Here is a 26,937-nt window from a genome sequence, read left to right on the forward strand (position 1 = left end):
CCCTCACCCTTATCCTCCATCACATTCCCTGGTTATTTTCTTTCCTCCTTCCTTACCTCACCTTCCCTCCATCCCTCTCCCTCTCCTTTCTCCCTCCATTTTCCCTCCCTCCCTTCAAGAGTTCCTCCTGGGACCTTGCTGTCTCTCCCTTTTCACTCTCTCTCTTTCCTTCTAAAGTTCACCCCTCCTGTCTATTTCTCTTGCTGTCCCTCAGTACACAAAAGAATCCTCTCCCTCTCTCTCTCTCTCTCTCTAGTTTTCCCTAAGCACCAGTTTTTCTAGTTCATTTCACTCTCTTCTCACTCTTCCACCCCCTCTTCCTTTCCCTCCATTTTCTCTCTCCCCTCCAAACCCTCACTTCCACTTTCTCTCCCTTCAAACCTTCCCCTCTATTTTCTCTCCCCTTGAAACCTCCCCTTCCATCACCCCCAGTCACCTCCTCTCCCGCTTTTCTCCAAGTAAGTTCACACTCTCACTCTCCCCACACTCCTCCCCTGTCTTCTACCCCCTTACCTCTTCCCCTCCCTCTCCCTCCCCCACCTCAAACCCCCACTAACTCCCCTCACGCCCTCCTCACCCCTCCATAGCCCCCTCAACCCCACCCAATAACCCCTACCTTCTCCTCCTCTTCCCTTCTCTCCCCCAACTCAAATCCCCCACTTCTCCTATCTCTTACCTTTTCTCCTCCCTCTCTTTACCACACCTCAAACCCCCACTAACCTCCCTCTCACGCCCTCCTCACCCCTCCACACACCCCTCAACCTCACCCACTAACCCCCTACTCTCTCCCCCTTCAGGTTTTCCTCTGGGGACCTGTCAGCTGAGTGTGACGATGAGGAGGCGGGGCTCAGGAAGCAAGAAGTTATTACCCAACAGGTGAGTCCCGTTACACCTTTACCTGGCGAATTAATTAACCCTTACCTGGTGAATTAATTAACCCTTACCTGGCGAATTCATTAACACCTTTACCTGCTGATTTATTTACTATTTTACCTGCTGAATCAGTTAACCCTTTACCTGCTCAGATACACGTCAATTATCCCTTACCTGGTGAATTAATTGCTACCTCACCTGGTCAATACACACACACACACACACACACACACACACACACACACACACACACACACACACACACACACATACACACACACACACACCAGAAGAGAGAGAGAGAGAGAGAGAAAGGGGGGGCCGTAAAATCTGGCCCTCAATGCTAGCCCTCAAAACCAGCCTTCAAAATTAGCCCTTAAAACTAGCCTTTAAAACTAGCCCCAGTAATTCCCCTCAAAGCTAACTATGATACCTAAAATTAGCCCTAAAAACCAGATAGACAGATAGATTTATGGAGAGACAGACAGCTAGGATAGATAGATAGATTTATAGGTAGATAGACAGGTAGTTAGGTTGGTAGGAAGGTAGATAGATATAATGCTAAAGGCGTGATGGGCAGTTGTGGGCGATAATTAGGTCACGTTGATAAGCTTCGTAACATGACCCCCCACTACACACACGACCCAGCCCTGTTACCCCAGCGATACCTGATACACACCATGTATAAATTTAATAGTCGTATAAAAAATAAAGTTAAAATGTATGACCCATGAAACGAAAGGCATAAAAATACTGAAAATCATAATGTTTGAATGTGTAAGTGTATAATCGTGTTTGAATTATAAACATACGGAGTAACATTTGAATATCTTATACGCGTTATACATTAAAAAAAAAAAAACAGTGTATAGCTGTATGAAAAGCCCAAGACATTATTAAAGACATGAAAACTATTAAATGATAAAGATCTTACCTAAGCACACCAGCGTTTCCCATCCTGTAAAAGAAAAAAAAATGTTAGAACTAGAGAGGCACCAATGGCGTGTAAAATGCATGATAATTATAATTTCTAAAAGTCTTCTTCTGGCATAGAGTCCCCTTACAGACGAAAAACAGGATCCATTTTCTTTTCGTACTTTTATAACAGGCTAGAGGGCACGTTCGAAACTAAATTATATATTCTTTTGAGGTATGACTGATATGGTATCTGGTGGTTCTCTCTCTCTCTCTCTCTCTCTCTCTCTCTCTCTCTCTCTCTCTCTCTCACACACACACACACACACACACACACACACACACACACGCACATTCAAGTTAAATTTTCTTATCTGGACAAGGGGTTTGGCGAGGCAGATAACATAAAAAGAAAGAAGGAAAGAGGGAGGTAGATAGATAGACAGATAGACAGATGAAGAGACAGATAGACAGACAGACAGATATACAGATAGACAGATGAACAGATAGACAGAGCATCAACTTCATTACCAAGAGGAACACACACACACACACACACACACACACACACACACACACACACACACACACACACACACACGAGCAAGAAAGAAAGGCAAGACTGAGAGTGAGAAGGGAAACAGAGAAAGTGAGCCAGCTTTAATTATCTTATCCAACTGGAGGGGTTCGGTGGGGGTTCGTGGCGAGCGTGACTGGCCTCCGAAAGTGCCAACCCCATCGTTAGGCAAGACGATTATTTTTATATTTAATTTTCTTTTATAATTTTTTCCTTATTTTTGTCTTCTCGTATTTATTTTTGTTTATTTAATTTTTATCTCCTTATTTTTTTTTATATTCTCTTATTTTTCTGCTTCACACAATTTTGGAAAGGGCGTGGTAGTGAAGAAGTCAGAAATAGTCTCCAGTACTCTTATGCTCTTCCTCTCAAATATCCTACACACACACACACACACACACACACACACACACACACACACACACACACACACACTCGGACACATACATACGAGTACACAGACATCCTCTCTCTCTCTCTCTCTCTCTCTCTCTCTCTCTCTCTCTCTTCTCGTGTGTTGCGGGGACGGCTCAGACAGCATTACCGGCGTCTACCATGCATCACTTACTTCCCCTTACTCCCACTGCCACACCCACTCCCACACCAGCAGACTGAGCCGTGCCCGGAACACACAAGACGCCTCCGAGTGAGTGTCTAGGAGAGGTGCTATTTTAGAACAACCCTCCGTTTTCTGTGACTCCTTCCAGACGATTTTTCCAGCCACCTAACCCCCCCTCCAACAGGTCAAAGGGTTAACTGCTTCAATTCCACGACGATTATTTTTATTACTATCTCCAGACGGTTTTATTCAGCTTAGGAGAGGGACTTTTCGAATTAGAAGGGACAGGTACAGATTTCAGTAGCCCGTTTACTAAGATTTTTTTTCCCTTAAGCTGAATAAAATCGTATGTAAAAAGCAAATATAAATTGAAAAAAAATATGAAAAAAAAAACGCGTCTTGAGGCTGAAGGAGCTGATAACACGTGTATGAATATTAATTTTCCTCTGAATATTTTCCTGAGTTGATATTAAGTCTATGGCCTGTATTCTCGTCGGTTAAGGAAGTTCCCTAACACCTTTTCCCACGCGACTTATTTAGCTTATTACACCTTACTGTCTTATTCTGTGCTATATAAATCCATCCAATATCCTCATACGCTGCATAAATAACGTACAGTAGAATATTAACCACCCACATCCAAAAAATAAATCGCTAAGGAAAAGGTGTTAGGGAGGCTCCATACCCGACAAGAACAGGGGTGTAAAAAAACATATCTGCACTGTATATTTTTCTGATTTACATAAATAACTTTTTTACATTTTTTCACAATACATAGAACACCTTAATTATATCTAATTTTTTGTAAACGCTGTAAATGTGACTATATACAGGATGGACATAGAGTTTTGCTGGATTTCCGGAAGTTAATGTGAGAGGCTTGACATTCTGAACCTTTTTGTTGTTGTTATTATTATTATTATTATTATTATTATTATTATTATTATACTGCAAAGAAACCCCAACAATTACCGTACTATTTCAAGTTAGAGAAAAAAAAAGAAAACGTAAAACAGTGAGAAAATGTAAAAAAGAAAAAAGAAAGAAAGAAGAAAAAGTAAATAAGAAAGAAGAAAGAAAAAAAAAAAAGTAAGAAAAAGGTAAATAAGAATGAAAAAAGTAAAAAAAAAAGAAAAAAGACAGACAGACAGAAGCAAACCATCTCCTTATGTCAACCCTTTCACAATCCATAAATTTCTGAAAATCCAGTATGGCTCTACGACACTCTATAAACCGTACTCTAAGCCATTACCACTAAAACCCTACATTAAGACATTTATTATAAGGAGGGTTACAGTGACGTGTGCATACTAAATCCCATTATAACCATCCACGAAGCCGGAGGAGGCCAGAGATGAGGTAACTAGCCAGCCAAGCAGCCGTCCGTCCACCACTTTCACAATTACCATCGTATTCTTAAAGACCAGGTTGCGAGGGCGTGAGTTAAGTCCACAATTTCTGACGACCGTGTACTCCCAAACAAACTGACGACCGTGAATTCCACAAAAAAAGGACGACTGTGAATTCCACACACACAAAAAGTGACGATCGTGAATTTCCAAACCCAAGAGAGTTAGAATTTCGCCAGGTCCATCGGGTGAAGTACTTTTTCTTTTTAATTCTTGGTATACCTCCTATTAATTTTGCTCAAGTGGGGATTGACGCCTTCATGTAGTGTGCCGATATAGCCGAGCGCCCCAGTTGCCCGGCTATACACACATCCCTCAACTCCCTCGCTATCCCCCCCGAAAGGACGATGGTGGACTGCAGGAAAGGGGCATATTCAACCATCAGTTAGTCCAAAAAAATTTATAACAATGCCAGACGCCTCTCTATAGCAAAAAGAATTGTTCAAATGACCGTCAGAAATTGTAAGCTTGCTCACACCCTCGCCCCCTCTGTCTTAAGAATACGTGCAGTTACTCTTCCACTTCCCAGAGAACCCTTCAGGCCTCTTCACTTCCTCAGTAGGCCCTTCAGAGCTTCACTTCCACTCTGGGGATAATTTCTCGTATTCTGAGTGACGCTAGAGGCTTCCAATCACCTTTCCCTTAGCGATTCATTTTGCACGTTACTCCTCGACACTCCCTTGTATGCTGTTTGTATCGTTTTATATAGTTTGCATCCATAACATATAAGAGAATCAGGTGTAATGTGTGGAATAAATAGGTGAGGAAGAGGTGTTGGGTAATCTCCAGTCATTTCAAAACACGACCATAACTCCTGCAGTGGCGAAGGAACCTGAAGGCACGGATTGAAGTGACTGGTTCTGATGGGCACTCCTGTCTCTCACTATCTCTCAATCTCTCAGCTTGGGAATGTTAGAATTACGATCATTTCTCTCTCTTTTATCTCTCCTTTTTCTCCCTGGCGAGATCTCTCATGGTAGCCCCGCACTCCTCTCTGTCTCGGCCTCTCTCTGCTTGCATTTTTTTTTTTTTTCGAGTTCTGGTGAGTTTTGTGACTGTGGCGAGTGTAATATAATCTTAATATCTTCTTGCTCTTTGTCTTCTTCGAGTGGCTAATGCGGATTGGTTTGATTTCTTACTCTTTTTCTTCATCCTTCTGAGTACTGGAGATACTGTGCAACTCTATATTCTTCTCTTGTCTTCCCCCTTAATAAGTCATGTTGATATTTTTGCCCACTCTTTTTCTTCCTTTTCTTTCTGTTTTTCTTTTTCTTCTTCTTCTCGCCTTCTCTCCATCATTGCCTGCATCTGTTTCTCCCTCCTTTCCTAACATTTTTTTTTCCCTCCACTGCTTCTAACATGTCTTTATTTCTTCTCTCTCTCTCTCTCTCTCTCTCTCTCTCTCTCTCAACCCATCTTCTTTTCTCACTACATTTGCCTGCATTCGTTCTCTCCTAATCTTTTACATCTATTTTTTCTTCTTCTCCCTTTCCTCCTAACATCTCTTCCTCCCTCTTCTCTCCACATTTGCCTGCATCTCTCCCTCCCTCGGCCTCCCTTCCCACAACTCTAAGGTTGAGAGACGCCAGGGTTCGCCCGGAGGCCCTCAATCCCGCCGCCAGTCCGAAAGTCAGGCCCAGGACCAAATTCAGGGCCATGTACAGGGTCAGGTGAAGCCTCTGCAAAGGGGTCAGTCACAGCAGGTAAACTCTGCCAAAGGGAGTGCCTGATGCATGACACTAGCTAGCAGGATGAAGCCATAGTGTGAGGTAGAGCGGCACTGACTCTACTTCCACAGTGTATAAGTGGAAGACCAATTTCTTAGACCCTCCCCCCCCCCGTCCTGTGTTTAAGAATCTATAAGTGAGACCCCATTTTTGAGACCTTCTGTTCTGTGTTTACTTCAATAAGCTGTAAGTGGGACCCTATTTTTTAGACCCCTCCCCACCCCCAGTGCTCTGTTTACGTTCACAGTCTGTCTTACTGGGACCCCATTATTAGCGCTACCTCCCCCCCCTCCCCATACTGCCCCTAGTCCCACAGTCTCTAATTGGTACCCTATTTCCATACCCCCCTCCAGTACCGCAAGAATTTCCACAGTCATTACGTGGGACCCCATTTTTTAGATACCCTCCAATGTATATACCTCCAAAGTTTACATACTGAAGTCTCCCGCTGTTAGATCCACCAATGATGTGTATACTTCAATAATCTCTCTCGCTGGGATTCCATTTTTAGACACCCCCCCTCCCTCCCTCATGGAAGTAACTCCACTTTCACTACCTTTCTTACTGGAACCTCATTCTTAGAACCCCACCCCACCTCAAACTGTTTCAAATTCCACCATCTCTAAGTGGAACTTCAATCTATGTACTGAAACCCCAATTATTTACCTCCTCCTCCCACCCCAAGTACTGTGCCTACTTTCTAAATTTTCTCTGGGACCACATTTTTAGATATTTTTGTGTCCTGATTCCACCGTACCGTTAAAAAAATGGAAGAATTATACCTACTCGTGGATATGTAGTTTACTGAGAAGATCAAACAACTTCTGCCTGAGCTGGTCTGGCTGGTAAACTGTACATAATGTGAAGAGGATCCAAGTCGGGCCGGATATGTTACATTTTCTCAGTATACAGGATTTCCTTATGTGGGTATAGGTCTTTCCATTTAGCCTTCTCTGATGCTAGATACCACCCACAAAGAACTGGCCACGGTAAGTTTTCTTGTATATCTACCTCATGCCTAGATTTCATGACTAGAGAGGACCTAGTTCACCAGTTACTCATGAATGCAGCTCTAGAAAGACACCATGAATGCAGCTCTATGGAGACACTGTGAGCTCTCTACTATGAATGCCGCTCTAGGGAAACACTGTGATATCTTTCCTAAGAGGTCAGCATGCCTGCCCATCTCACCACCAAGGCGTACAGAGTTGAGCTACCATCTGTCCCTTGACCTCCTCTTCCTCCCCCACCATCACCACTGAACGGCTCTAGGGAACGAGTTGAAGCAGATCTGTTCCTGTGATTCCCCTTCCTCTGTCCTCTCCATTCCGCCTCATCATCTCTTTGCCTGTTCACGACTGGGGAATCACAACACCGTGGTTACTGATGTTTGGGAAGAACATCCGCAAAGGCAGAGGGAAACTTCGTCGCAATTTCCACGGCAGTTTTGTCTTTCCCAGTAGACGAAGAGAGAAACAGCCAACCTCTACTTATCTACTGAGACTGCAATGAATTCTTCCTCTGCCATTGTGGACGTTCTTGCATTCTTCCATGTGCCTGAAAAACACAAATTTGTCCACACTCCCACGCCTCCGTTTTCTCCTCCACCGTACCGACTTCAACAGGAGGGACTTTATTAAACAACTGTCTCCGTCCATCCCATACTCCATTTCTCCCTTGACGTATCCAGCTTCCCCCACCCCTCCCACCCTCACCACCAGTGTGTTTCAGTCACTCACTAATTATGTTTTTTCTCTTCCTGATTTTCTCTTCTCAGACGAGGCTTAAGCAGGTATTGTTTAGTGAAGTGTAGCGTAGAGGTGAAGTGTTATTGTGGCATCGCAGTAACTCAGAGGGACCCCATCACGCTTCAGTCGGTCTTGGGGTGGTGGTTTGGCGCGAAATTTTTACATACTCCGATTTTCACCTTAATTTCCTTATCTCTTTACCTCAGAGGGTGTTTTCCACGCCTGTCATCATCATATCAGGCAGCTCCCTCCCCACCACACTACAATCTTCTCTTCTATATTTCCCTCGCCTATTAATCTGATTTTTTTCACTCAAATCGGATATCTCTCCATGAATATCCAATGTTGACGCCATATCTCTGCATCCAGCCAGTAAATAAGTAAATGAATAAATTAATCTTACTTTATACTTCTTTGCCTCCAACTTTTCAAAATTCCTTCGTTGAACCTATGGACACAATAATCATCAAACTTAATTCGACCTGTATGTTTGAGACCCTTGCCTAGATTCTGTACTTAAATTTGAGGAATATTTGGCTGTATAAAAATCCTCAGGTCTCATTAAATCATTCATTCAAAAAAAAAAAAATTGCTCGGCTTATTCAACTTTTCATTGTTTTTCCCTTAAATAACCTCCAAGACTCTCCTGCCATAATCTCATCTCAAGTTAGCCTCACACAACTATGCTCCAAACGGAAAAACAGTAGAGACATCAGAAAAAAAAATCAAAAGCAAAATTATTGAAGCCACGAAAAAGATACGAAAAAAAGAGTAATAAGGAAAATGACCAACAGAAAACCCAAAATAATGAAAACAGTTAGTGGGTGTGTCTTTTGTTGCCGTGGGTGACCTGGCCTGACCTGCCTCCGCCGCCTCGTACTACTGGGTGCCACGATAATGCTTCTCGTTTTTATTTAGAGAGAGAAGTTTTGGCCACTGCAACACCCCCCACCCCCCCAGCACAGGCACAGACCCCCCCCACCTGACCCCCACTTTGTCTCTCTCGCTCTTCTCACTGCGACCCCCCCCCCCTCAGCACCAACCCCCTAGCAGCACTGCGTTTCCCCTCGGCCTCCCCCACCATCGGCACATTTTTTCCCCTTTTTCCCCTCCCCCAGTTCCCCCACTGCCCCCCAGAGATGCAGTTTCCCCCTCCCTTCCCCCCCCACATCTCCTCTGCCCCAATATCCACCACCACCGGCAGGGCTATTATTTTCCCCTCCCTCCTTCCCCCACATCACACCTCTGCCCCCACCAACTCCAACATAACTTTTCTCTCGTTTCCCCCTCTCCCTCCCCCTCCCAGAGACGGTACTGAACCCCCTCTCCCTCGTTTATGCCCCCGCCACCCCACCACCAGCAACCGTATACCTCCCTCACCACCCCCACTTCCTTGCCTCACCACCCCCACTCCTTTTCCCCATCCTCCCCTCACCCTTTCCCCAACACTCCACTCCCTTTCCCCCCTCTACCCACTCTCTTCCCCCACCACTCCACTCCCTTCCCCCACCACCCCTCTCCCTCTCCCCACCACCCGACTCCCTTCTCCCCCTACCGCCCCCTCTCCCTCACACCGCCTCAGATAAAACTTTCCCGGTTCATGCTTTTTTCCATTACCCAGATTAAACATTTTGCTTTCATCTTTAGCCAACCAAAGTAAAGAAAAAAAAAGAAAGAAAAAAAAGTGGAGAAAAAAAAATGCACACACGTCCTCAGCCACGTCTTGCAGGTCAACAGGGACCCTATTCATAAAATTTCCTAAGTTTAATCTATTCATATCTATTGGTGTATCTTTTTTATGTATATTATCTTCATCACCAAACCATAGGGAGTGTCATGGTGATAAATACGCAAGACGAAAATTTTTATGATATTTGACTCTTTCATTACGAGTCTTTTTTTTTTTTCCAATTTATTCTAGATGCCTTCAGACGATTTTCTTCAGCTTAATAGATTTTTTTAAACCTGGAAATTGTCTTCCCTGAATAGAGTCAAATCGTCTGACAGTAGCAAGCATGAAATATATATAGGATGTTCTCTACCTCCAATTAGCCTTCCTCTCTCCACTTCCTTCCTCACAGATTTTCTCCACTACCTCCCTCCCTCCTTGCTACTTCTCTCCATCCCACTCCCTCCCTCACTTCTCTCCACCCCACTCCTACCCTCCCTTCCTCTCACCTTGTTACCGGTACGTCTCCTCACCTCACTCCCTCCTACTCCATCCTACAAACACACACCCTCCCTTCTGCCTTCCTCCATCCACTCCCCTCCCCCTCTCCCTCACCGCACATCATCCTAATATATAATAGTAGTTAATGGTGACTCGCTTCACAAAACACGCACAGTCCGAACCACAACCACAAAACACAGTCATTAATAGAGCCGAAAGAAAAAAAGGTAAAGACAGTCCGCATTATAATTATCTTCCTTTTTTTTAGCTTAGCTCTTTTTAATGACTCGGTTTTCTTGTTCAGGTACAAAAATGAGTTCGTTCACAAGCCTTAGGTCTATCTATTTGTCTATCTGTCCACCTATCTAGCTACTACTTATATACAGAATGATCTTTAAATATAATGGCCTCCGATGAAGATCAGGATAAAAGTGGTGACAGGTTTATAAATCACTAGATATACACAGATAGAAAGATAGATAAACAGACAGACAGACAGACAAACAGACAGATAAATATGTAGATAATTAGCATAAAAACTGTCAAATATAAACACTAAGCACGTATATTTTCAACAGAGTATTAAAGAGTTTGGTTATTCTGACTGTGCGATATTTTTCTACACAAATAACACGAGCCATGGCCTACAGTGACCCCACCTGGCTCACCTGTATTTAAATGAGTCTTTGATACAGGTTAAAACTCCTTATCTTTCTTCCTTCACTTCCTGTCCCTCATCCTTTCCCTTCGTCTCCTTCAGTATTTCCTCCTTCGCCTTCTCTCATTCCGTCACTCCTTCCTTCAGATCCCTTCCCATTTTCTTCCCCTCCCTTCCCTCCATTTCCTTCGCTTCTCCCTTTCCATTGTCGATGCTCCCTCACCTCCTCCTTCCTTCTCTCCCTCGAAACGCCACCTCTTCCATCTAATCTCTCACCCCTTCCTACCACTCCCACCCCATCCACTCTCCCCCTCCATCACTCCCATCCCTTTCACTCTCCCCCTCTATCACCCCCACCCCTTCCACTCCTCCTCCATCACCCCCATCCCTTTCACTCTCCCCCTCTATCACCCCCACCCCTTCCACTCCCCCTCCATCACCCCCATCCCTTCCACACTTCCCCTCCATCACCCCCACCCCTTCCACTCCCCCACCATCACCCCCATCCCTTCCACTCTCCCCCTCCATCACCCCCACCCCTTCCACACTCCCCTTCTATCACCCCTACCTCTTCCACTCCCTCCCTCCATCACCCCATCCTCATTCCACCCCTCTATTTCCACCCCCACCATGAATGCTGCCTGATCCACCTCTCACTTGATGCATGCTGTAGTCTATTTTCATTTCCACTCCTTCCTGCCTTAATTCCTCTCCTTCTGTCACTTGTTCTTCCTCTTCTCCTTCCTGTCCTCCTCGCTAATCCTCTTTCTCCCTCACACTCCTTCCATCACCTCTTCCTTCTTTTCTCCTCCCTCCCCACACCTTTTCCTCTCCTCCCTCTATCTCTTCTCTTCCTCCTCTCTCCCTCCTTCCTCCAGTCCCTTCCACCCTTTCCTCCATCTTTTCTTTTCCCAGTTTCTATCAGCTCTTCCTCCTCTACCCTTTCTTCCTCTCCTTCTTCCTCCTCTACCCCTTCCTCTCCTCTTCTCTCTCCTTCTCTACTCCTTTCTCTTCCTCTACCCCTTCCTCATCTCTCCTCCCTCCTTCTCTACCCTTTCCTCCTCTCTCCCTCCTCCATCTCTACCCCTTCCTCCATTCTCCTTCACCCTTCGCCACTGCCCTGCCTCACCCTGGCTTGCTGCATGTCGTAGTGAACCATCGCCCTGTCTGCATCATGTCTTTAGTTTAGTTTACGTATATCATAAGTTACACACCCAACACCTTCACTACGGTTACATCTTCAGACACTTTGAGCCCTTTCATGATACGAGTTAAATGAGATTAGTAAAAAAATAATAATAATAATACTTCTCTGATCACAAAATCAAATCAGTCCACGCAGAAGAACAAGAACACAGAACATAAGAAGAACTAGTAAATAATATAACACAGACAGAACAAAAGAGAAATGAGTGAAAATAGTGAAAAAATATTATACTGAAAAAGATGGGGTCGTACAGTAAACATAAAACGTATAAAACCCTATCACTGTCATCGGAGTTTTCCTAAATTCAAAAAAACCGTCTAGGAGCACTCAGAATTAAATACAGATTGATGTAACCGTACTGAATGGGTTGATATTTACTCAATCCCCTAGAGAGCTTATTACCCCACCTGTATATCATTATTATTATTATTATTATCATTATTATTATCATTCGAATTAGTTTGTCAATTCTGTTTAGTCCAAAGAAGTTTTTCGAAAAGCTTCATTTCCTCATTTAAACAAGAAAAATGTCTTCCAAAACGATCACAACTACCAAAAAGATATATATTTTCTGGAATCACACCTTATTAATCCTTCCACCAAAAGAAAATGAATAATCAATGAATCCAATTTCTTTTTACTTCGATTTTTGGACTGAGAGAAGTCGTGAGAAATTCTAGGCATGCATTCTCGTGGGTTTAAAATATTCTGTCACTCTATTCTCATTCCCTTTAAAATAAATCCACTGAGATATTTTACCACTTTATTCTTCCACCTCCACTTAAAGGTATTCAGCTTATGGAGGAATTTCTGAAGCTGAAGAAGGCTACGTATATTCTTCACTTAATTCCTTCAGGACTAAAGAGCTTGGAGGAGGCTGAATATATCCTTCATTTTTCACCCCTTCAGCACAAGGCGGCTCTTTTAAATGGAATAAAATAATGTGATATATGCAAGAATAAATTTGCGTGTACAGTTGCAGGTGTCATTTTTTTTTCTGAGCGATAAAGTGCTATTTTCTGTTTATTATTTATTTCCAGACGATTTAATTCAGCTTAGGGGATTTTTTCAGGGATTAATGATGGCAAGATTTAACCCAATTAGGAAAAATCCCACCTGAGATGAATCATGTCACCTGGAGATAACGAGAATAAATTATAACAAAGGAATCACCAAAATAATAAATGTAAAGGATTAAAAAAGGGTACCATAGGGCAAAAAAAAAATCCAAAATAAAAAGAAGTAAAATTATAAAGAAAAAAGTGCCATAGAAAAAATAATAACATGAAAATTATAAACAAAAAAAGTGGCACAGAAAAAAATAAATAAAAAATAAAAGGGATTGAGAAAGCAAGTGGCATCGAACCTTCTAAGCCTGACACGAGAATGCAATCATATGTCCCCTCACCTGTCGGACCTAATTAACCCCTCTTTTACCTGTGTGTGGGCATACAGGTGAGCAGTAACAGCAGCGGGGGCATGATGGGGGGCGGGGGGGGCCAATACCCGCCCCCCACCGACACCGCTGCCCCCGCCGCCCCCGCCACTGGATCTGGGGGCGGCGGAGGGGGGTTCAGTCTCAACTTCTCCCGGCCCGGCTCAAGGACCACCTCGGCGCCTTCGTCACCCTCCAAGACCAGGGAGAGCTTCCTTCAGGTAAGATGCACACACACACACACACACACACACACACACACACACACACATTTACTTTTTTGTATTGTCAGAGAGAAACAGATAGCTAGAACGATGGCCAGAAATAGAAAGATAGGCTGACGGACGGATAGATAGACAAATAGATAGACAGACAGACATAAGTAGATGCACAGAGAGATATGCGGACAGTAGGATATAGAGAATAATAAAGACAGACAGACAGACAGATAAACAGACAGATCGATACTTTCTGGAAAAAAAAAAAACAGAAAACCCGATCTTATCCCTAAACGAGCCTGATATAAGTTTAATGCCGTCTTTTACGTGTGTGTGTGTGTGTGTGTGTGTGTGTGTGTGTGTGTGTGTGTGTGTGTGTGTGTGTGTGTGTGTGTGTGTGTGTGTGTGTGTGTGTGTGTGTGTGTGTGTGTGTGTGTGTGTGTGTGTGTGTGTGTGTGTGTGTGTGTGTGTGTGTGTGTGTGTGTGTGTTTACTTTTTACGCAGTGACAATCCGTTTAGCGTTTGTTTTAGTGTCACAAGAACGTTTTTATACGTCATAGCCTGGTTTATCATCCCTCCTCTTCTCGCTCTAAGCCTCAGTGTTCGGGTCTAAAGTCAGCTCATGTTCAGGGTTATATGGATGGTATAGTAAGCTTCGGAACACCTCTTCTTTAGCGATTTATTTTGTATAGCCATTTATTTTATTGGGTTTTCTGTCATACCCATAATGAATCACTAAGGAAGAGGTGTTAGGGAGCTTCCTTTGTCCAATGAGAATGGCAGTCCGAGCGTCTTGATTCACGGAGTTTTATCTATGCCACCTCTTATCGAAATTCGTTAAAAAATGAGTCGCTAAGGAAGAGGCGTTAGGAAGCTTCATTAACCAACGACAATGCCAGACCGTCTTGATCCACATAGTTTTATCTAAGTCGTCTCCTACTGAAATTCGTTTATTATTATTATTATTATTATTATTATTATTATTATTAGCTATTTAAACAGTCACTGATTAGAGAGAATATAACATGGCCATCTCCAATCATTCCATCAGTTCTATCATGCATCAATCCTGTAATGGCGACGACTGGAATTTATTTATTTAGGAAAGCCCCCAGGGTGAAGGGATTAGAGAGGGGAAGGGAAGCAAGGCCTTAAGTGGATCAGTGTAGTTTAAGTGGATCAAGTGTACAATGTTAAGATGAGGTAAAGTGGAGGGGGTGGCACCAGGTGATGGGATAATGTGATGTTGTTTCCAGGATGGCGAGGGTGGAGATGCGCTTGTCTCTGTTTGGATTTCGTTGAGATATTAAAAAGAAAAAGGAGAATGTCTTATATGGTGCCTGTTTATTTAGATATTTAGATATTTATTTATTTATTTATTCATTCACTTACTTATTACTTAGGTGCATCTATGACAATGAAGAGGTTATTCGATGCAGCTTCTTTTTTTTCCTCCCTTTCTTCTTCTCGTCCTCCTCCTCCTACTCCTCCTCCTCCTCCCCCTCCTCCTCCTCCTCCCCCTCCTCCTCCTCCTCCCTCTCCTCCTCCTCCTCCTCCTTGCAAATTGACGGCTAGGATTCCCCTCTCCTTGGGTTTTTCTGTCATGTTTAACGCTGCCGGGGAGTGTAAGGTGTTGCGTGTAGGGTGGTCGCCTCCCCTTAAGTAATCTGCATTACGTTAGCCTAGCCCCGGGATCCTACACCTCGAGGGGGGGGTGACACAGGACTGGCTGCCACTGTTCACTTAAAATATTCAGGTGTGTCTTGCCGCCTTGACATCCAGGTAATGAATCTGGGAAGTGGTAATTAAACACCTGAACACACCTGGCCATCACACTAACACACCTGACTTGAACACACCTGGCCATCAACACAAACACACACCTGACCATCTATCCATATGACTACCCACTTCACTACCAACACCACTGCTAAATAACACTACAAATACACCTGACTCTCTCTCTCTCTCTCTCTCTCTCTCTCTCTCATCAACCCCTTCCCCCTCTCCCCTGTCTCCCTCCCTCAATCTCCCCCCCTTTCTCTCCTCCTTCTTTATCTAATTTCCTTCACTTATCACTCCCTCCCTCCTCCATTCTCCCTCCCTTTCCCTGTGTCTTCCTTCTTCCTCCCCCATTCTCTCTCCTTTTCCCTTTCTCCTCCTTCTCCCTCCCTCTTCCTCTCTCCTCCTTCTTTCTCCCTTTCCCTCCATTACCTCCCCCCCCTACCATCCCCCCGGGAGGACCCCATCACGAAACACCCTTCACTTTACGAGCCCTTTCCTCCATCCTCCTCTCTCTCTCTCTCCTTCTCCCTCTCTCTCCAACTTCTCCCTCCATTTCTCTCTCCTCCTTTCCTCCCTTCTCCCACCCCTCCTCCTTCTCCCTCACATAACCCCTGTCTCCCCCATCTCCCCCTCCCCCATTTCCCTCTTTCACACCTGTCTTCCTCTACCCCACCTTCCTCCACCCCCATCCCTCTCCCCTCCTTTCTCTCCCCCCTCCACTCCTCCTCCCTCCTCTTTCCTCTCCCCTTCTCCTCTCCTCCTCCTCCCCTCCTTACGTCACTCCTCCCCCATCAACCTAAGCGACACTCGACACTTTCGCGTCCGCACGACACCATCAGGCATCTTCTCTGTCATGCTATCTCCCCCACCTCTCTCTCTCTCTCTCTCTCTCTCTCTCTCTCTCTCTCTCTCTCTGTGTTCAGGGATCAGATGGATAGATAGGTAAAGAGATAAAAAGAAGTTTGTAAATGAGTGATTGCGTGAAAGATTGAGTGGGTGAGTGGATGGATTGATGGATAGGCTTCATAGATAGAAAGACAGATAGATAGATAGGTAGGGGAAGAGAGAGAGAGAGAGGGATGCATACATCAAATACCTTCGTCTCTCTTAACAATTTCAAAGCAGAAATCCAAACACAGGCACAGAACAAACATGATTTATCTGTATTGGTGTTGACTTTGCTGCAGTGCCATGGCGATATAAATTCAGACGTAAATTTAGGCATGCATCATAAATCCAAAAATAAATCCAAGCCAATATAAACAGATACAAACAAAGGCAATTACAAAAACACAGACTGGGAGGGAAATTCGGATGGAAAATAAACATTCGAGTACTAATTAAAACACAAACATTAAACTTAAGCACAAATCCAAGCACATATTAACACACAAACGCATGCAAATATTCAAACACAGACTCAAATGCAAGCGAAAATTCAGATTCAAACGCTCCTTCAAACGCTCCCTGGAACCGCTTTGGGAGTAGGCGTTCGGCGGTGTACTCGTGTTGTTTATTTTGTGAAGATCTTGCTGGTGACTTAATATTCCGTTATAAAATTGAACTATGTGTATTAATAAGCATTTAGATGTTGGAGTACATTATATATATAGACTAATCGAGAGTATAATTATCAATGGGTCCTTCCCAACCATAATATTCGTAATTTCTGATATATATTGACTTTTAACTTAACACTGACTCCAACTCCTAACTCAGACCATCCAAATCTCCCTCTCTAGCACCCTCTTCTACTCTCTAACTCTATGATCCCTTATTTCCTGTCTCTAACCTCCTTATTCTCGTCCACAGCGCGTCTCCTCTCTCACGGGCGCAGTGCGGAGTGAGGTGCAGGCGCAGGTTCGGCCAGCGTATAACAAGGACCGCTGCTTTACCCTCTTGGTTATAGATGATCAGAACACGGATTGGTAAGTAGATAGACGGATAGATAGATAGACAAATAGATAGATGGATGGCTAGATAGATAGATAGACAGACAGACAGATGGACAGACAGACAGACAGATAGATAGGTGGGTACAGAGGTATGTAAACAGACATGAAAAAGGTGGAAATAGAAACAGATCGATAAAGAGATGGATGGATGGATAGATAAACTGATAGAGAGAGAGAGAGAGAGAGAGAGAGAGAAATAACTGAACGCCACATTGCGAGAGTGAATGTTGTTGTTGCTGTTTTTGTTTGTCGTTTGTTGATGTTGTTGTTGCTTGTGTTTTTGTTGGGTGGGTCCATTTGTGCGGCAGAGGGGAGGGAGGGTACCAGCGGCTGACGAACTGAGCTACGTGGATAAGTAAAAAAAGAGACTATGGTGTACTGGGGCAGTCATCGAAGAAGTAGAATGGACTATATTAAACTGGGACTCTACAAATAGATAGATGATAGATAGACAGATAGATAGATAGACAGACAGATACATAGATAGACAGACAGATAGATAGATAGATAGGCAGATAGATAGATAGACAGACAGATAGATAGACAGACAGATAGACAGACAGATAAACAGATGGAGAGAGAGAGAGAGAGAGAGAGAGAGAGAGAGAGAGACAGACAGACAGACAGACAGACAGACAGAGACAGAGACAGAGACAGACAGACAGAAAGATGAATAGATAGTGATAGACATAAAACAGATAGAGAGATTGATAGATAAAGAGACAGACAGATAGACTGATGCAATTATTTAACGTAACCACCCGTATCCCCTCCATAAAAACGCTCACACTCTGTAATTATCGCATGTGATAAATTGTGCATGATGAGAGAGAGAGAGAGAGAGAGAGAGAGAGAGAGTAAGCATATAAAAAGATAATAATAATAAACAGTAAAATAAGTATTAGCTTCCTCATAAAATTAAGAATTTATACATAAGCTAAAAGGGACGATAAATTCTCAGAACTGCATTAGTCTAATAATAATAATAATAGTAGTAGTAGTAGTAGTTATAGTAGTAGTAGTAATAATAATAGTAGTAGCAATAGCACTGGTAATAGATCTTTTGTTAATTCTCTCTCTCTCTCTTCCTCTAGCTAATCCTCTTCCTCTTAATTCTCTTCCTCTTCTAAATCCTCTTCCTCTTTCTCCACAGGTCAAAGTACTTCCGGGGCAAACGCATCCACGGCGACTGGGACATACGCGTAGAGCAGGCGGAGTTCCGGGAGCTGAGTGTTACCGCATCGTCTGAGGGAGGCGTGAACGTGTCTATGGTGGTGTACAGGAACGGCGCCAAGGTGGTCAGGTGAGCGGAAGGAGAGGGAGAACGAGCATGAGAGGAGAGGAAGAACGAGGAGGAGAGGAGAGGCAGAACGAGGAAGAGGGGGAGTGGAAATAAATTAAGAGGGTGAAACGAGGGATGAGGGGAAAGAGGGGGAAAAGCAGGATGGTTGGAGGTGTTTATGGCCCTGTACTGTCTATGAGAGAGAGAGAGAAAGAGAGAGAGAGAGAGAGAGAGAGATGGTCGAGTTTATAGCCCTCTACTGTGTACTAGAAAGGGTCTCAGATGGACAGTATGAGAGAGAGAGAGAGAGAGAGAGAGAGAGAGAGAGAGACAGACAGACAGACAGACAGACAGAGAAGAAGTTCATGAGGTAAAGTGGAAGAGGAAGAGGAGGAGGAGGAGGAGGAGGAGAAACTAGAGGCTGAAGGGAAGAGGGAAGGGAGGAGAGGCAGGGGAGAGCAGCCCATGTGAGGCAGGGGATGGCGAGGCAGTAGTAGGGTGAGGCGGGAGGTAGGCAGAGGTGGCGAGGAAGAGGTAGAATGAGACAGGAGGTAGGCAGGGGTGAGGCAGAGGGTTGGCAGGGGAGGTGAGGCAGAGGGTAGGCAGGGGAGGTGAGGCAGGAAATAGGCAGGTCGTGCGGTAACTAAATTTGTAAGGGATTAGGATGCAAGGGTCGTAGGTCGTAGAGAGAGAGAGAGAGAGAGAGAGAGAGAGAGGAGTCCTCAGTAGGAAGAATGGGGAAAATACGAGCAGAGGAGGAAGGAGGAGAAGGAAAGAAAGAGAAGCGGAAGAAAGGAAGAGGAAAGGGGAGGTGAAAGAGGGGAGTGGGGAAGGGGAGAGGTGGAAGAGTGTGTTTAAGGAGGAGGGAAGGGGAGGGAAGAGGGAGGGGAGAATGGAGGAGTGAAGGAATATGAGGGGGGAGGGGGGAAGGAAAATGGAGGAGTATGTGTAGCAGGAGGGGAATAAGAGGGGGAGGGGGAAGTGGAGAGCGAAGGGGTATGAGAAGAGGGAGAGGGAGAGGGAAGGGAAGGAAAGGGGAGAAGTGGAGAGAAAGATGGGAGGGAGGGGGAGGATCTGAGAAGTGAGTGTAATACAAAAGGATGGAAGAATGAGTGTCACTGAGAAGGGGGGTAAGGGACGGAGGAAGAAGTAGATTATGATGTTGTATGGAGGGAGGTAGATGGGTGGAGGGAGAGGAAGGGAAGGGGTGTAAGGGGAGGGAGAGAAGGGCCAGGGGTGTAGGGGAAGGGAGAGGGAGGAAAGAGGTGTAGGGGGAGAGAGGGGACGTGTAAGAGAAGGGAAGGTAGAGGAGGTGGAAAGAAAGAAGAAAGAAATTGGATATAGAGAGACATAGGCTGGCTTGAGCGACAACAGAAAAGAGAGAGGGATAATCTCTCTCTCTCTCTCTCTCTCTCTCTCTCTCTCGATGTTGTATTGATGTACAGTAGCCCCAAAATGCACATACTCTCTCTCTCCCTCCCTCCCTCCCCCATACTCCCTCTATCTCTCCTTCCTAGATATCCCCTCCCTCTCTCCCCCATACCCCCTCCTTGCCACTCACCTTTCTCTTCCCCTCTTAGGCTCCTTCCCCCCTCCCCCTACCCCCTCCCTCCGAAATGCCTGCCCCCTTCCCCTCCTTCCTCCATCCTACCCCCTCCCACCCTTCTCATTTTCCCTAATTACATTCCCCTCTCCCACCCACCACCCCCTGGTCCTGGGAGTATTGACCCCATTTTCTCCCTCCCCTCCCCTCCCCCTCCTACTCCCCTCCTACCTCCCCTCCCCTCCCCTCCCCCCCCCACCCCTCCCCTCCCCTCCCCTCTCCCTCCCCCTCCCAAACCATCTTAAGGAAGCGACGATAACATTATCATAATTTCTCGATCGTTGAAGAGGAGGGGGAGGGAACACGGAGGGGAGGGGGGAGAAGAGAGGGGGATTCAGGGGGAGGAAAAGGGGGAAAGGGAGGGGAGGAAGAGAGAGAGGATTAGAGGAAAGAAAATGGGGAAGAGATGGGAGTTGGGGAGGAGAAAGTGGGGAAGGGAGGGGAATAGTAGAGATGAGAGGGATGGGGGGAAAGATAGGGGTGGGAGGAAGGGAGGGATTGTAAGAGGAGAGAGGGGAGAAGAGAGAGGGTAGGAGAAGACATGGGGGAGGGAGGGGTTGGTGGAGAATATGGAGTGGGGAATGGGAGGGGGAAAGGGAGGGGATGGGCAGCATGGGAATGAAAAAAGTGAAAGGACAAATGGAAAAGAAGCAGAGGTGATGGGGAAGAAGAGAAATGAAGGGGATTGAGGAGCGCTGGGGAGGGGAAAAGCGTGTTAGGGGAAGGGGAAGGAGTATATGAAGGGAAGGGGTGATGGAGGGGAAGACAGGTGGTGGTGGAGGGGAGAGGGATGTGTGGAGGGGAGGGGGTGATGATGATGGGCAAGTGGGTAATGCTGGAGAAATGATGGTACTGGAAATGAGGAGATATTGGGCGATACACACCCCGAGAAATGGCCCTCCCTCTCTTCCCCCTCCCTTCTCCCACTTCCCCCTCCCTCCCCCTACCTCATTCCGCCAATCCCTCTCCTCCCGGCAATCAGATTCCCTCCCCAACTGCATTTATCCTCCCCCCCCAACTATCAAGTCATTACCTCCCAATCAGATCTATCCCCTCCCCCTTCCCCTCCCCAACTACATCCACTCAGTCCCCCCCTCACTCACCCCCTCCCCTCCCAGCAACTTCCATCCCCTCCCATTCCCCAACGACACCCACCATTCCGCCTCCCCCTCCACAAACACATCCATCCCTTCCTCCTCTCCCTACCTCTTCCTCTTCCCCTCCTCCTCCTCCTCCTCATCCTCATCCTCATCCCCAACCCTTTTCCTTAACCACATGTATCTTTCTATTTAACACTCACTGCCCTCCCTCTCCCTCCCCCTTCTCCCCCTTCCCCCAACTCAACCCCTCCCTGTCCCCACTACCCATGTACAGTTCCCCATCTCATACAGTCCCCCCCTCCCCTTCCTCTCCTCTTTAAACCTCAATCCCTTCTCCACGTTCCTCTCTTCAGCTTCTTACATTTCCCCCTACCCTCCCTCTCCTCCTCACCCCCACTCGCCCCCCTCTATCTCTACCCCTGTCCTTAAACCTCCAATGCCCCCTCTCCACTTCCACCCTCTCCCCACCTCATCCATTCCTCGGCCTCCCCTCCCTCTCAGCTTTTTCCCACTCCATTTGCATCTTCTCCTTCCCCCTCCTCCGTCCAGTCATGCAGTCCCCCCTTCCCTCCACTCTTCCCCTCTTCCCTCCTTCATCCCCTTTCCTCTCCCTCCCGTTCACCATCCTCTTCTTCTCTCCCCTTCCTTCCCTCCTCCATCTTCCCTCTACCCTTCCCTTTAGTCATGCAACCCGCTGCTCTCCATCTCTCCCCCTCCTTTCCCCCCTCCCTGCCATCTCCCCCTCCTTTCCAGCTCTCCCTCTCCTTTCCCCCCTCCCTTCCATCTCCCCCTCTCCCCCTCCCTCTCCCTTCCATCTCCCCCTCCCTCTCCCTTCCATCTCCCCCTTTCCCCCTCGTCTTCCCCTCCCCTCAATCCCCCGCTCTCCCCTTCCCCCTCCCCCCGCACCCAAGGTAAGCACAACAAATCACACAGGCGGGTCAGAAGGTGTGGCATTAGTGCGGGATTTGCGACCCACACAGGCTACGCAACACCTTCCCCTTGCCGATTTATTTTGCTTGTTTGCCATCTACACGCCAAAGACACAAGAAAAGCACCCTTATTCTCAGTGACAGTGAAGAATTCTTAACACTTTTTCCTTAGCGATTTATTTTGCTTGTTTGCCATCCACACGCCAGAGACACAAGAAAAACACACCGTTATCCTTAGTGACAGTGGAGAATTCGCAACACTTTTTCCTTAGCGATTTATTTTGCTTATCTGCGGGGTACTTCTCGACACACCACGCAGGCCAGACCCACCCGTAGTTTAGGCAGCAATGGAGAATTCGTAACATTTCCTCCTCGGCGATTCATTTTCTGTATTACACCTGGACATTCTCTTTCACGTTAATTACACTTTTTAAATACTGACATAGACTGCACCAATAATATACAGGAGAATACTGAGGTGTAATGTGCAGAATAATTCGCAATGGAGGAGGTGTTACGGAGTCTCCTGTGGAAGAAAAAAATATATATTGGAAGGTGAAATGGAGGAACTTTTTGTTGTTGTTATTGTTTTGTTTTTTGTTATTGTTCTTTTTAATGTTTTTTTCTTTTGTATTTTTCTTTTCCTTTTTTCTCTCTTCTGTTTTCTTTTTTTTTTTTTTTTTGAGGGGGGGGTTGTAAGAGGATTTATCATTGGGATTTTGTAATTGCGTAAAATATTACAACTGCTTTGATACTGAAGGCTTTGTGGTTATGTTATGTATATAGGTAATACGCGCGCGCACACACACACACACACACACACACACACACACAGGTAAACAAACAGACAGACAGACAGGGAGCAGAAACGGAAAGGCAATTTGTTAGGGAGAATAATAGGCTTAAGACCCTGGATTATGGGTAATAGTCTAGCCCGTATATGAAAACACTGAGTAATGGGGAGGGGAGGGGAAGGGGAGGGGGAGGGGAAGGGGAGGGGGAGGGAGGAAGCAAGAAGTGAGAAACAGGAGACGGGAAAGGGGAGGAGAGGAGGAGGGGAGAAGGAGGGAGAGGGGGAGGGAGGAGGAGGGGGAAGGGGAGGGGGAAGAGGGAAAGGGAAGAGGGAAGGGGAAGGAAAGAAAGAGGGAAGAGGCGGGAGATGAGGGAGGGGGAAAGGAAGAAGTGAGAAACAGGAGACAGGAAATGGGAGGAGAGGAGGAAAGGAGAAGGAGGGGGAGGGGGGAGGGAGAAGGGGAGGAGGAAGAAGGAGGGGGAAGGAAAGAAAGAGGGAAAAGGCGGAAGAAGAGGGAGGGGGGGAAGCAAGAAGAGGTGAGAAATAGGAGACGGGAGGGGGACAGGAGGGGGAGGGGGAGAGGAGGAGGGGGAGGAAGGAAGAAGAAGGGGGAGGAGGAGAGGGGATCGTGAAGGGAGGGGGAGGAAGAGAAGAGAGGAAACAGGAGGGAACTGAAGAAGGAAGGAATGGAATGAGAGAAAGAATGGAAGGAATGAGGGACTGTGAGAGAATTTTAAAAGGGGAGAAAAGGGAAATAAAGGAGGAAGAAGGGAAGGCAAGGGTAGAGAGAAAACGGAAGAAGGAAGACTGAAGGACTGAGACGAGAAGAGAACGAGGGAGGAAGAAAGGGAGAAGGAAGGAGGAAGGGAGGGATTAAGGGAGAAGAAAGAAGGAAGGGAGGGAGGGAGGGATTAAGGAAAAAGTGAGAAGGAAAATTCGATGGACAACACAGAGGGGAAATGGAGAGAGAGAGAGAGAGAGAGAGAGAGAGAGAGAGAGAGAGAGAGAGAGAAACGACAAGGATCAAGAGAGTTTAGGAGTGACAAAAAAAAAAATTGGCTGATAGAAAGTGGAAGGCGTGAGTGAGACTAAATGCATATAAAGTGAAAGGTTAATTGAGAGAGAGAGAGAGAGAGAGGGTAAGGGGGAGCACACACAGAGCAAGTACCCCCCGATCAAAGCGAACAGGGTAACTAAAACGAATACGGTAACTGAGAGAGAGTAGCAGTGTGTGTGTGTGTGTAATTCACCGGGTCGGTCAGGATCACTTGATGGTCGTGATCGTCAGCTTTTACCCTCCCGGAAGGGAGCTGAGAGCTCATATAGTCCGATCTAAGGGCAAGGCTGTGACCTTCACACACGCACACACCCGTCCCCTTGCTCGAGGGGGACAGTAACCACCCACTTCGTCAGTGAAACTTTTCGCAACCTGAGCGAGGCGCGAACTCCCGTCCACCAGTTGGCAAGCGGGAACGTTACCACTGCACCAGCGAGCGGTGTGTGTGTGTGTGTGTGTGTGTGTGTGTGTGTGTGTGTGTGTGTGTGTGTGTGTGTGTGTGTGTGTTTCTCCATTTCTTTCTCTCCTCTAGCCTTCTCCATTCATCCTTCCCTCTCTCTCCCTCCTCCTCCTCCTCCTCAGTCTTTCCCTACTTTTTTTTCCTCCCTCCCTCCTCTCTTGATCCCTCTCATCTGCCAGGCAAATCCTTTCTCCCTCCTCCCTCTCACCCCTTTCCAGCCTCTCTCCCTCTCTCTCTCTCTCTTTATATATATACATCTTTACTGCACACATGAAGGATAAAACTCCGTGTCTCTCACCCACAGGTCCTTCAAGCCAGACTTCGTGCTGATCAGACAGAATCTTCGAGACGCTGGCGAGGACCACAAGAACATCCTCCTGGCCCTTAAGTTTGGCGGTGTCCCCTCTATCAACTCCGTCACAGCCATATATAACTTCCAGGTGAGAGGGGGAAGTAGAGGGGGAAGTAGGGGGTAGAGGGGAAGAGAGTGGGTGAGGAAAGTAGAGGGGAAAATTGAGAGTAGAAGAGGAAGAGAGGTGGGGTGGAAAGTAGAAGTGGAAATGTGGAGATGTTCTGTTGAAGGACTGACAGAGAGGAGAGACTTTGGTATACTATTGTACTGTTTATCAAAGGCAGGAGGAAATGATGATATAATGATGAACAGAAAGAAGAAGAGGCAAGATGGGGAAGAGAGTGGACTGTAATAAAAAGGGAAGAAGAGGGATGGAAAACAGAGCCAGTGAGGAAAAGGGGACGAAGAGGGAAAGAAGGGAGAGAAGGAGTGGCAAGTAGGAAGAAGAGGGAAGGGAGAGACCGAATGGAGGAAGGATGGAAGAGGAGTGAATAGAGGAAAGGGAGAGAAGGGAAGGATGAGAGAAGAGAGGTAAGGGCAGGGCATCAAAGAGAAGCGATAAGAACAGGAAAGAACGATGAAGAGGGGGGGGGGGAAGGGAAAGGAAGGAAGGAAAGGACGAGATGGAAAGAATACGAAGGAAGGGAGGAAAATGAGAGACAAAGGGAGAAGAAAGAGGGAAGAGGAAGAGAGGGGAAGGGAGGAACAAACAGGGAGAGAAGGAGGAAGAAAGAGGTGGAGGAGAGAAAAGAGAGAAAGGGAGGGAAGAGGAGAGAAGAGGACTGGGGAGAGAGGAGAGAGAGGAGGTGAAGGAAAGGGTAGGAGGTGTCACTTCTGTCAATATAATCAACGCTATATTACAGATTCCACAAGAGAGAGAGAGAGAGAGAGAGAGAGAGAGAGAGAGATGGAAGGATATAGTCAATTTATTCCCTCCATTACCGCAATCTCTGGCATCAGCGAGAGAGAGAGAGAGAGAGAGAGAGGGGGGGGGAGGGGGGACTCGTAAAAAAGGTGATACCGGGAAATTAGAAAAGATGAGGTGAGGGGAAGAGAGATAATAGGGTTGGGGAGAAAAGGAGGGAGGGAGGGAGGGAGGGAAAGAGAGGAGGGGAGGGAGAGAAACATTACGATCCAAAATTTTCAGTATTAAAATAAAGAAGGATGAGAGAGAGAGAGAGAGAGAGAGAGAGAGAGAGAGAGAGAGAGAGAGAGAAAGAGAGAGAAAGAGAGAGAATCACACACAAGAGGCACCGTGACGTCACACCTTCCCCACAATGCACCGGGGCGTTTGTTTTGATGTGAAGGTGGACTCGATAGAAAAGAAGAGGAGGCGGAACAACAATAAACGTTAGCATGACAGTCACTCTTCTTTTCACTCTTTTTTTCACACTTTCCTCACTCTGTTTTATATTTCACGACGATTTTATGATTTTTTGGTCCTATTTTTTCATTCTTGTTAACTGCTTACGATTTTATTCAGCTTAAAATCGCTAATATTGAAGAGGTTAATGAAAGCTGTATCTAGAGAGAGAGAGAGAGAGAGAGAATCGCTTGTTCCCCTCCCCTTATCAGTAACCGCTGACATTATGCAAAGGCCATCAACGATATCATATTTTTTCCAGTCTTTTTTTTTTTTTTTTTTTTTTTTACCTTTTTGGTGGGTGTTTTTGACGTTTGAGCGGTGTGTGTGTGTGTGTGTGTGTGTGTGTGTGTGTGTGTGTGTGTGTGTGTGTGTGTGTGTGTGTGTGTACTGAAAACGTAACTAGAAGTCCTTTATGTATGTATCTTTACAAACGGTCACAAATTATTTCCTGATTTCCTGATCCTATTTACATCAAAGCTCACATACATATTTTATGTTCAAATCCATAAAAAAGGTAGTCGATTTTTATATTATCTATCAAGCAAAATCTCTCATGAATGCCCGATAGAATTTCGAAAAAAAAAAGAAAATGACATATTCCGTGTCTAGGTCCGGAAAAAAAAAAAATGAATTAGTTTTGAAGATGTATTACTGAGCTTGTCAATGGCCAAGCGGATTTAGACAGTTTTGATGTGTGTGTGTGTGTGTGTGTGTGTGTGTGTGTGTGTGATGGGTATTATGTGGAATGGTGCAGTAGTA

At 45.9% G+C, this 26,937-nt stretch overlaps 1 protein-coding gene across 3 annotated transcripts in view; it reads left to right on the forward strand.

The window, feature by feature from the left end:
• Syn (synapsin) overlaps positions 1-26,937 on the forward strand; it is a 54,317-nt gene that overhangs the window by 18,532 nt on the left and 8,848 nt on the right. For 2 of the 3 annotated variants that reach the window (XM_080278756.1, XM_080278754.1), the window contains exons 3-8: positions 798-876; positions 5,908-6,036; positions 13,299-13,499; positions 17,094-17,209; positions 18,390-18,539; positions 24,765-24,900. In XM_080278756.1, coding sequence (XP_080134882.1) covers positions 798-876; positions 5,908-6,036; positions 13,299-13,499; positions 17,094-17,209; positions 18,390-18,539; positions 24,765-24,900 — 811 coding nt within the window. Of the gene's footprint in view, positions 1-797; positions 877-5,907; positions 6,037-7,837; positions 7,853-13,298; positions 13,500-17,093; positions 17,210-18,389; positions 18,540-24,764; positions 24,901-26,937 lie in introns of all 3 variants that reach the window. The other variant, XM_080278755.1, reaches the window with a different exon arrangement.

This window comes from Coenobita brevimanus, chromosome 74, assembly GCF_032717465.1.
Source record: "Coenobita brevimanus isolate Jiangsu-jjx chromosome 74, ASM3271746v2, whole genome shotgun sequence".
NCBI lineage: Eukaryota > Metazoa > Arthropoda > Malacostraca > Decapoda > Coenobitidae > Coenobita > Coenobita brevimanus.